Here is a 12,242-nt window from a genome sequence, read left to right as displayed (position 1 = left end):
TATTAATGTTTTTTAATTTGTTTTTTAGAATTTTTAGAAATATACATACTAACATATTGAGAGTATATTTAAAAGTTATTGGAAATAGGACACTTTGCTCTCTAGTGCGATTCTGTAACACTCGTTACCGATTAAAAAGCAAATTACGAACATCACACTTACATGGATATGAACATCACACTTCCTTGGAATGCATCAATCGTACCAAATGTCACCTTGTTTACTATTATCCAGTAAAAAGTTTGGCTTCAAAGATGCAGTTATATCATACGTACTCATGCTTTCTTACGAGATGTCGATTTCGATTTCTGTTACGCATTCCAAACTTCATCAACATTGGACAATCTGAAAAAATATTGGGGATTTTTGGGGAATTCCTTTTTAATATTATTAATATTGTGCGAATTTCTAGCTCATATTTGGAGTTACCAACAAAAATTTGTAAAATTAAAAAGCAAAATTATGAATTAAAATCCAAAGAAACGTTGAAAACACTCTTGTTATGGGTTACTATTGGTCCCTAATTTACCGAAAACAAGTAAGAACGGCGTTAAGTTCGGCCGGGCCGAACTTGTTATACCCTTCACCACAAGTTGTATTGAAGTAAAATGGAATAATTAGTTTCCTTTCGTGTATGAAGAAGACTTAATACTAAATTTCAGCAATTTCGGTAAAACAAAGTGAGGCACCGTTCTATGGGGGCTATTTCAAAACGTCCATCTATACGGACAAATTTCTGACTAAATACCAAATTCCTATATTTCGGTTAGAGAATGTGGCCAAAACTTAAAAATACCGAAAATCAAAAAGTACGCTTCTATGGAGGTATAGGAAGACGTAGGCCTATACTGATAATACTCTTCTGGAATATTTTATAACTTTTGGAAGACTAAATAACGAATTTCAGCCATTTCGGTGGGATATTGACGTCACAATCTTCAGTATTAGGAAAATCGGGAGGTACCTTTCCATGGGGGCTATATGAAGGCGTGGACCTATACCGACAAATTTAAAGGGAAAGTTTGAGTACCCCCAACAAAGTCTAAATACCAAATTTCAGGCATTTCGGTGGAATATTGAAGCCACAACGTTCAAAATACCGAAAATGGGGAGGTACCGTTCTATGGGGGCTATATGAAGGCATGGATCGATACCGACAAAGTTCTGGGGGAAAGTTTTATACCACCAACGTAGACTAAGTACAAAATTTCAGCCATTTCGGTGTGATAATGAAGCTAAAACCTTAAAAATACCAAAAATCGGGAGGTACCGTTCTATGGCTATATCAAAACGTGGACCGATATATCCCATTTTCAATACCAACCGTCCTGCAAGTAATAAAAACTTCTGTACCAAATATTGACTTTCTATCTTTAAAATTGCGAGCTGTATCTTGATTTCAACAGACCGACAGACGGACACGGTTAAATCGACATAGAATTTTATGCTGATCAATAATATATATACTGTATAGGGTCTCCGACGAATATTTCGATGTTTACAAACGGAATGACAAATTTAATTATACCCTCCTTATAAGCATTTTAATTTTGCCGATTTTCGTCGGTAACTCAAAAAATGAGAGAAAAATGAGAATTAGAGAATCGCACTACAGAACATAATGTTTGGTTTACATTCGGCGTCTTTTCGTGATTTCACGCGGAATCAAGCAAAAATTATCATGATTTCGCATACAAAAATGAAATCATCTCATTTCGTGATTTCAGCGAAATCAACATCGAAATCGCAGTACACATGATATACAACCCTGTTATTGCCTGAAAAAGTACCAAAAGTTGCAACACTTTTCACGTATCACAATAAACAAGGTAGATGGTCAATTGATGCAACAAAAAATTTTAGTATCAAAATTTGTAAACAATGTGAAAAAAATATTAAATTACTTTGTCACAATGCTATTTTTCAGTGTGTTATTGTACTTTTTTTAATGGTAATGTTAGAAAAAAGAGCGAATTGTCAAAAATTGATTCCCCATACAAATTTCTTAAAAAATAATGGAACGAAAAAATTACGGAAATTGCAAAAACTGAAGCAATCAACGTATCAGCTATCGTATTTAGATGATAATGAACATGTTGCTAGTTTCTACTATGCCAAAATTGTACGGCAAAAAAACAGGAGAATAGGGTGTTATTCGGCGCTGTTTTTGTTTAAAGAGAAGTGCAAGTCTTGCTAAACTTCGGAGTACGAGAACGCATTTTTAGCACTAAACGGGAAAACTCCGGCAAGTTCTGAACACAACTTTTATCTATCAAAATTTATTATTATGATGTCTCAACGATAAAATCATTTTTTATTTTTTAATTTGTTATTACTATACACAATTAATACGCTATATAGATAATTTTACGATAATTTTCGAAATAAAGTTGTAAAGTATATTTTTGATGACTAATTCAATTTACAACTTGTTTTGAAAATTCATGTTCGATCAGCTGCGCATATGCATCTACCTTGATCATTGTGATATGTTTGAAATCAACAAAAAAATAAGTGTAAACACCGGGATGTATTTTAGGATTTCGTGAAATCCAGTGGATTTTAGAGCGCAAGTGTAAACTTGGCATTACGAGTTGATCGTGTTCCATACCAGATTAATTTTATTCAATTGCTGTTCGATCTAAGAACCCCTATAAAATGGGAATGTTATGGGCAAGTTTCAGTGTGTGGTATATCTGTTCCAGAACTAAAATATTTTTACAATTTTTACCACTTTTACACATTTTGCGTTCCCGTACACAAAATTTATATGAAAATTGTTTAGACTTTTACCACTTTATAAAGTACGGGAACAGGCCAATGGTCTGTTCCTTAACAAGGCGTTTACTCTGATTTACTAACACATAAGGTCTGTACGATAACTCAAAAGTTTGTACAAATTCGTACAAACTTTTATAAAATGCTGTTCGATAACAAACTTGTTCAGTAAAAGAGAAATGAGAAGTAGTTGCAAGATTTCAAATACTATTTACTTGGTCCCGGTCCACACTAGCGTGAATTTCATTAAAAAATTTCATGAAACTAGGTGTTCTTAAATCGAATTCCCCACTACAGCAATTTTATGATTTTACTCTACTATGGACTTCGATCTAGAGACGCATAATTTCATATCAAAATTTCAGTGAAATTACTGTAGTGTGGCCCGGGACTTGCGAAGTTATCGAACAGGCCTATACATACATTTGTCGGCTGTCTCCCAGCTGTCGATAATTTTTTCACAGACAGCCGGGTTAAAAAATTTTTGATATTTTTGTCAAAATAAGTGAGATAATAATTGAAATGTGTTGAAAACAAAAGAATATGAACAAAAACAAAATATGTGAATGGAAAACAAAAAGAAATCGACGATTTTCATTTATAAGTCTGTGTTTAGACACACAAATTTCTCGAGAAAGTAAATTGTGTTTTTTGGGAGAGAGCGGAGAAGAAAGAGCTCATCAACACTCTTTCCTACCCCCTATTGCCTAAAAACTGAATTTACTTTCCCGAGTAATTTGTGTGTCTAAACACGGACTAATTCTACAACTGTTTTTGCAGTTGTTTGAACGCCTACGTCACACAGGCAAGTTTTGGGGTTTTGACAATCAATACATATGCTCAACTGTCCTGTCATGTGTAAACGCAGGGTTACTTTTGAAAATGGTAAAACCGGCAAAAGTAGTAAACTGCTCCCATAATGAATTGTATGGTGCCTGAAGTAAAGGCACGCTTTTCGAGTAAAAACTTGTTAAACTTGAAGATTCTTGCACGTAAAGGAAAAGAGCTATACTACTTTTGTGGTGAAAAACGCTGACGGCGTACGGCTAATTTAGGTATAGGCACTGAAATTACAATTGCACTACAAAGTTGCCATATCTATGACGGGTATGGTGGTGAAAAATAAACAGTTGATGTAACTTTTGTTTTTGATGTCATTCACTTGTGTTTCGTATTAATTTTCACGGTAAAATACGTAAAATAGTGTGTAATTATTCCTATCCCTATAAAACATATTTTGGATTCCTTTAGTGATTGTGTGGAAGTTAACACAAACATAATTAGTGTTACACGTCACATAAAAATTTACATGTATGCGATATGAAGTGACCAATAGCAAGTTAACAAATTGTCAAAATAAAATAGAGTATCCAAATCGGAAAAGTAATGCGGTGAATATTTGTTTGGCGTAGGGCTTAAAATACCGTGAACAATTTTGGTCTTGTTAAACCGTCTCTAATTTATATAGTTTGTGTTCGAAATTGTATGTAAAGTGTTTTAGAATTTCAGTTAAAAAATTTAGAATACCAATTGTCAGCTGTGAGATCATCCGATGAAATTTGTCCAATTTGGATTCTCTGACGAAAAATTATTTACAAGCTTGTCATGTGAATATCATTGCTGAGTACTTAAAAGTAATCACCTGTGTTGGCTACACTACACTGCATTAGAGATATTCATTGATTAATAAACAAAGAAACTTGTCCGTCATAATTACTTTGCCCCCTGATTTGTATATAAATAAAAAATAACTTCAAGTTTTAAAGACCTACATTACTATGGCAACACTATATCTGGTGAAAATAATCAGAAATTAAGAAACGTCAAGTAAGAGAGGAAGTAAGTGACGGAATTTTTCATTTTTCACATTGAAAGCTAAATTTTATAAGTGATATAATTGAATCTTGTGTATGTATAATTGCAGACGAAAAGCTAGAAAGAATTGAACTTTGAAAATTTATTAAAAAGAAATTACGAATCGAAAATTAACGAAGAAAATTTGTCAACACAACTAAAAGAAAAACAAGAAAGTTGTCACACACTCACATTTACATTTCGTATCTATCAATTTATTTTGAGAGCATATAACAAGTGATTTAATCAACAACAAATAGGGAGTGTGTGACGCGAGTGAGAGTGAAAACAATAAAATACAGCAAAAAGTAAAATCTGATTTATTCGGTGGAAAAACTACGTCTTTTCAACTACTCTAATTAACCTCGTACGAAGCAGCAAACATCTTTGGTGGGACAATATTCTGACGATTGCAGAATTACATTTCCAAAATCATGGATGATACCAACAATTCATCTTCATCAGCTGCCTTTCAAGTAGCAGGGTAAATATATTTAATATGTATTTCAACGTATATTTTGTTTAATTTATACAGGTGAATTTTAAAATGTAAAAGCGTAACTCCTCAGAAATTAAGTAATTAAAATATTAGATAACATGATGTTGTTACGAATGAAGATGCAGCTTTGTATATGGTCCATGTCCATGTTGTTTAAGCGTTAGATGTAATTTACAAAACATTTCAATGATTGGATATTATATACGTTGATTGGAGCTTCAATCTTCGTTGTGATTTTATTGAATTTCTGATTTATAAAATACCTGCATTCTAATATATGTAGTTGTTAAAAAAGTTATATTGGAAATTTGTTTTGGTTGGATGTGTTTACATGCATACTTCCCCATACTACATTACATTGGATTATTGGATCTTTATGATTTAGACGGTAAATTTTGAATGACATATACCGAATCACTTGGTACTTCCTTGGGCTTTACTAAATTGTTCTTAAGGAATAATAAAGATAAAATAATAATTAGGAGCATCTTCAATGTTTTCATTAAACGGATAATGATAATATGGGTACTATTGTAAAGCTTAAGGATATACTACCATACTTATAAATTTTATTATAAATATACGGCCTTCGGACGGAGATTTAAGACTTTTTCTATGGACAGGTGCAAATCTCGGGAATGGCAACAAACATTTCTTTAAAATCATACATTTTCTCTAAATAGCCGGCCTTCGGCCGGTGATTTAAGACTTTCTCCTATGGAACCAAATTTTCTTTAAAATCATAAAAGTTTTTCTAAATAGCCGGCCTTTGGCGGGAATTTAAGACTTTCTCCTATGGACAGGTGCAAATCTAGGGAACGGGAACAACATTTTCTTTAAAATCATAATTTTTTTTTCTAAATAGTCGGCCTTTAACGATGGAATTTTTGGAACTTTAGAGACCCATATCTCTGGAAGTATGGACTTCCGCAATAAATGTTATATATATTTGTGATCAGGGTGACGAGACCTACCTGTGAAAAAAGTTGGTCCCGATCCGAGCTTAATGAAAACATTCAACTTAATATTTTTTTCAGAAGCAAACAAGTAATGGATGTGGCGCCCACCAACAAATCACCATCCTATGTTAAGCTCCTAATTAAAGCCTCAAATCAACAGTATGACGATCAAATAATAGAAAGTGATTTGTCATGGACCGTGAAGAGATTAAAGTCACATTTGGCTTTGGTGTATCCTAGTAAACCGGTAAGTGAAAATGTTTACATACATTCGTATCATTACTCGAATGTTTAGAGCAAACTTTAGACCAACTAAAACATATATATATGAAAAATTAGGGGGAAATCATATGCACGCATGCTGGACGTTGACATGTTTAAAATATTATAAACAAGAAATGATAATTAATTTGTTGTTTTTGATATTTGATAGTATTCAACCCGTTTCACATGTACAAAATAAGCAGTACTCATTTTCTTTGTTTCTTTTATTTATTTATTATTTGAAAAGTTCTAAAACATGTATAACACTACAAAAGTTTTTTAGGAGAGAGGAAAACTATTATGGAATATGCTAGACTATTGTTTAATCCGTTGTTAGTATGATACGTAACTTTATTTCATTGTAAAAATTAAATATTCCTTTTACAAACAATTAAGTTATTCCTCCACATAGTATTGTCGTTTTTAAAAACAAATGGCATGTTTGTTTATTCAAGTGTTTTTCGTTCCTTATCAAAAAGCTTTCTTATCAGTATTTTTTACACTAAGCAAGAGATCGACAAGTGGCTGTTTGCTATTTGCTGGAATTTTAACTTTTCAAATGTGCTTCCCTGCGCTCGACAAAGTGCCTTCACATTGTATTTATTATAGAAAAAATATTCCAGACGTAATTGCAGGGCTTGAATATGAAATGAATCTCGTTTGTCAGTAACTAGACGTATGTTTGCATGCAAACAAATCACTGGGAGTGTGGACAAAAGTATAGCCTCTAATCAGTTTGGTTTATTGCGTGTGTTGTTTATCTCTTTTCATTGACATTTTTCATTATTTATTTATTTATTTTTTCAGCCTGCAGCAGATCAGAAGTTAATATACTCTGGCCAGTTATTAAATGATAATCTGCAATTAAAGGATGTCATACGAAGTTATAAAGACGTTTATACTCACAATCATATAATTCACTTGGTTTATACACCGAAAAATTTGCCCCCAATCCCTCCGGCATCGGCTAATTTAAAGAAAGCAAAACCAACTACACAAGTGGCCACAGGTGCAAGCAGCATGTCATCTGAAGACGGTTTACGGCAAAGACATGTTTCAGGAAGTACAGTCAACGCATCAACAACTGCTAATACCCAAAGTGGATTTCAAAATGCAGCAAATGCCATGGGTTATTACTCCCAATATTTGCAGCAATCTACAGGCACAAGTGGTGTGGCTGGTCCTCCATTAACAGTTCCTGGTTATAACCAGTACAATATGCAAGCATTGGCAATGCAACAAGCTGCCATGTACACTTGGATGCAACAAGTCTATTCTCAATATATGGAACAGTGTTTAAGAGCGTAAGTTTAAAATATACCTATCTATGTTGTAGGTAACCGATAAATTAGAATGGCATATTGTTACCGGTGGAATAACACATCATCAAACAGACATCTAAGAATTTAACTTTTCAAACGTTAATAGATAACATATTTGAAACGCTAAATTTATAAATTGAAATTATTAGTAATTGTTTTTGTTTCCACATCACCAAGATATAGTCTTTATGCTTGACAATTCAAAAAATAGGTATTTTCTACCTTACTCCTTCGGCCCATTGTCAAACCGAGGAGGATTTTAAATTTATCAACAGATGTTGTCTGAAACCTTTCTATTCTCTTCCGGACTTTGTTGGATTTTTTCGCCCATTAATGCGGTTTGGGATTTATTATCGTCCATGTCGCTTGTCCTTATCCTAAAGCAGCGATGACCACAGAAATACAACCAAAGCGAAGACGTGTATGAACGTATGAGTGAAAAAAGCAACAACCACATTATATATTTGTTTGTTTTCATTCATTTACACTGTACGTGAGAGAGAGAAGCAAATGCAAAAACAACTCAGTGGGCGCCCTCACTATACGATCTAAGCAAAGAAGCTCGTCCCTGTCCTAAAGCGATCTAATTACAAAAGTTAAAGAATTGTTAAGTCGAATTCTCCCGCTTATTGAGACATATGTTTTAGTTTTGCATGGCTGATGGACCGTTGAACCTCCCCAGTTAATGACATTTGTAAATATATTGTTTTTCTTGATCGAGGGCGAAACCAACGTTGTCTCGAAAATTAATTTGCAAGCCTATGCACTCATAATTTTAGCAAATATAGCGTCTACAAATATATAGCATTTTGAACCACTGTATGTATATTCCTGAGCATTTTTTAAAATTGCATGAAATTAGGTTCAATAATTTTGGAAAAATAATGTTTAAAAACAGTGGCCGTGGTCATTAGTTTTTAAGATATAACATATTTAAAAAAGTGGGCGTGGTCCCTCATTTTTGCTCCAACTACTCTGATACAAATAATTAAAACGCTAATTTAATAGATCAATTAAAAGTAGCTATTAAAAAGGTAGATCGCTAGAAAGCAACAACTTTCTGATGCACGGGAAAAACAAAAAAGCTCTATCTTCTGAACTTTTATTGAAAGCCTATTAATTTTAAAACTATTTTAAAGGGTTCTTTTCCATGTTTATAATTTGCTATTTTGCCTACACGAAAATCAGATCTAAATTTGATACATTATCATCGAAAATGATTATAATGTCTTAGTAAATAGAAAATTAGAAGTTGAGGCATAACATTAAAATGTATTAGGACTTCATTGACTACTTAATTTTATTGTTTTGCATTAATCAGTTATTATTCATTAGACAAGGCATGCCTACTGCATTATCCGGTTTGAACGCTAAAGCTAGCTATTGATAGGTCAATGAATTTACTCGAATGACGATCTTATATGAAACTGAATTCATTTTGTACTTAAAACATTTTTAACTCAAATGTAATGCATATTTGTGGTGAGGTTTCTACAATTTGTTACTTGCACAAATTTATATCTGCGTATTGTTTCAACTGTCTTTTAATTGGTGACCAATGTCCTAATCTTTATATTCTATCCAGCATTAAATTATTCCAAATAAATCACTCGCTTTTGATTTCATCAGTGTTGCTTTAATTATATTTCTTTTTTTGTTCTATCGTGTTCGTGGCAATGGCTTGGTTTTTAATTTATTGTTTAATGTTACTTACAATAGTTAAATTCTTTGAGTGTATTATCGAAATAGTCAAAGGCAATTTTTGTGCAAAAAGTTGTATAACCTTCAAATATTTCAAATGATTACAGGACCAATACATTGAATGGATCATCAAATGATGCTAATGGAACTGGTGTTGCAGGACCAGCACTGTCTCCGTTTTCTACATTTCCAAATACTGCTTTTCTACCACAATTCCCACAAACTGTGATACCCCCTGTGGCTCAAACAGCTACAATGACAGCTACAGAGCAACAACAGCCAGCCCAGGAGCCAGAACAGCAACCAGCGCAGGCGCAAGTTGCGGCACCCCGTTTTCCCAACATGCCCCAGGAAGAAGCCGACAACAGAGATTGGTTGGACAATATATTTTCAATAACTAGGTTGGCCTTATTCCTGACAATATTGTATTTCAATTCCTCTCCCCTTCGTTGTTTGGCTGTTGTTATTATAGCAGGAGGCATATATCTGTAAGTAATGTAAATGAATTAGGAGAGAAACACCGTTATAACTCATATAATAACTTTAAATTATAGATATCACATTGGTGTATTCCGTTTGCGCCATGAACGGAATAATAACAACTTAAATCGAAACAACAATGCGGTCCAAAATGCAGCAGTCGATCAAATTAGACAAGGCGTTGATCAGCAACAAGCCCAAGCAGAGCCAGTCAATGCAGCTCCTGCAAATAATGACCCTGCTCCGGCCGCAGTGGTTAATAATAGTGACCAACCAGCAAATGCCACAAATGCTGCAGATGGTAATGAGAATGTTGCAAACGACAACAATGAATCCATGATTTCCACTTTACGCACCTTTGTTGTAACATTTTTCACTTCATTGCTGCCCGAAACACCAGCCATATAATGAAATATTCGCAACTGTATCACATTATTTATGCTTTAAACCTAAACAACATCCTAATCTACATCAGATGATCCTCTACATTTCCACATTAACCATTGATAACTGATGCATTGGAACAATTCTTGTCCCTAAGTGATCCCAATAACCATGCTATATATTTATTGCACATATTTTTAAGGTTTTTGTGTTTACGTGCGAAAATTTATTTTATGATTGTTGGCATAAAATAAAAAAAATTGTTTATTATTTCAATTTATTTATATTCAATTAGTTTATATCCATCAGCCAGGAAATGAAATTTTAAATTCAATACTGTGTATAGGAAATTACAAATGTAAGAAATACTATTAATATTATATGTGAATGTTATTATTTAAATTACTGTTTTCCCCCTTTTCGTTAGCGTATACGTGTTTATTATATTTCCTTAGTTTAGTTTTAAATATACATATATAAAAAATCAACATTTGAATGTAAAAAAAGAAAAAATAATAAAGATGAATGTAAGAAGCTTAAATCTTTTACATAAACTATTTTATTTACTTATTGAAATGTGTAAATCTAAGGTAAAAATATAAATAATTTTATTAACAGACTTGCTCTTTTAAGGAACTATGTTTTCTTAAGGATCACATAAATCATTAGCCTGGACTATGTTAATACTGGTTAATACACAAAAATGTGTTCTGTGTACAATGACTGCACAATGTTTAGACAAAGCATTTTTTTCTTCCTCTTCAGAGTTTTGATGTCGCTGGGTTGCTCGAGACTGAGCTTAGTATGGATAATCAAAAACACAGGTAATAGGAGTTTTCCTGGAGTATTCCCCCAATGGCTTAACTTCAAATTACAAAACGAACTGACAACATTGAAAAATTTGCTAATCCTTCCAATATCATGATTTCATCCCGCCGAAGGGAATTTTTAATTGGCTTTTTCAGTTTTTTGGATATCATATTCACCCTTATTACTAGACATTGGATTTTGCATATTTTTTAATAATAAAGATACGAAGATTCTGATTGGACCAAAATTCGTTTCCAAGAAATCCGAATTCAATACCAGGGACATACATATTTTGTATTTTTTTGTATGCAAACAGTTTTTGGCCGAAAATCGTCATAAAATTTAAAAAATCATCAAAAAAAAACTTCAAAAAGTTCTAAATTAAGATTGTTGGCCGTTTAACGTCGCTTTTTTTTAGCAGATTATTATGTTATTGAGACCCCTTAACACAGTGTGTTGTAGGATATAAAAATATGGTAAAAATATGTATTAAAAAATATAAAATTTGTTAAATTGTCAAATATTTTATGTAAAATTCAATATTTTCTTTGTCTTAATTTGTTGCATTAGTCTGGCTTTAATTCAAAGGGAAAACATCGATGTTGGATTTTTTTATGCGGCATTCCCTAATGGGTTTAGTTTGGTTAGATTTTAAGATTGTTAAAGTTTGAGCACAATTGGAATATGTCAACACATGCCACTGGGGCCTCGAAATTATGAAAATCTCGATTATTTGGCTACTTCAGCGACCCATATCTGTGAAACGGTTAAATCTACTTGCCCGTGTTATGCAGTCAATTAAATGCCATATTATTCTTAATATTTCTTGTCGAACAACAAAATACGTAAGTATTACTGAATTCGAGATAATAAAGCCAATGTCCCGAAAACGTGAAATGGAGTCTATCTATCTAGTAACTTATTTTCCACACAGTTGCGGTTGACCAGAGGTCAGATATGGATGACAATACATGAATATGAAACCAAAACTAATATGGGTCGTTTTTTTTCTTGCCCCCAGTTTTTGTAAAAAATTTTATTCTTCTCACACGAATTGTCAAACCCCCCCAAAAAACGGTACCAGCCGATTTAAAGTATTTTAAGGATTTTGTTTTAATTTTTAGGTCGAATTGGCTATAACTTGGCATTTGGGGTTCCCAATGGTACAGAAACTTCCTCACCAAAAATGTT

General features: G+C 32.9%; 1 protein-coding gene across 28 annotated transcripts; it reads left to right on the top strand.

Annotated features, from left to right (window-relative positions):
• The first annotated feature begins 3,791 nt into the window (after positions 1–3,791).
• On the top strand, positions 3,792–10,782 carry Herp (Homocysteine-induced endoplasmic reticulum protein). Of its 28 annotated transcripts, none has more exons than XM_073964891.1 (8): positions 3,882–3,913; positions 4,030–4,089; positions 4,414–4,617; positions 4,703–5,116; positions 6,169–6,337; positions 7,162–7,658; positions 9,485–9,865; positions 9,932–10,782. In XM_073964891.1, the coding sequence occupies exons 4-8, from the start codon at positions 5,067–5,069 to the stop codon at positions 10,263–10,265; spliced, it is 1,431 nt and encodes a 476-aa protein (XP_073820992.1). In that variant the 5' UTR covers positions 3,882–3,913; positions 4,030–4,089; positions 4,414–4,617; positions 4,703–5,066; the 3' UTR covers positions 10,266–10,782. The 28 variants fall into 28 exon arrangements, with proteins under 28 accessions (XP_073820996.1, XP_073820997.1, XP_073820980.1 ...); XM_073964882.1 differs by having other exon boundaries at positions 4,030–4,169; positions 4,288–4,617; XM_073964894.1 differs by having other exon boundaries at positions 3,890–3,913; positions 4,449–4,617.
• The last annotated feature ends 1,460 nt before the right edge of the window (positions 10,783–12,242 follow it).

The sequence above is a fragment of the Musca autumnalis genome, unplaced genomic scaffold (genome assembly GCF_047663935.1).
Source record: "Musca autumnalis isolate F117 unplaced genomic scaffold, ASM4766393v1 scaffold_2, whole genome shotgun sequence".
NCBI classification, from domain to species: domain Eukaryota; kingdom Metazoa; phylum Arthropoda; class Insecta; order Diptera; family Muscidae; genus Musca; species Musca autumnalis.
Note: the sequence above shows the minus strand (reverse complement) of the source record. Positions and strands in the feature narration are given on the sequence as shown.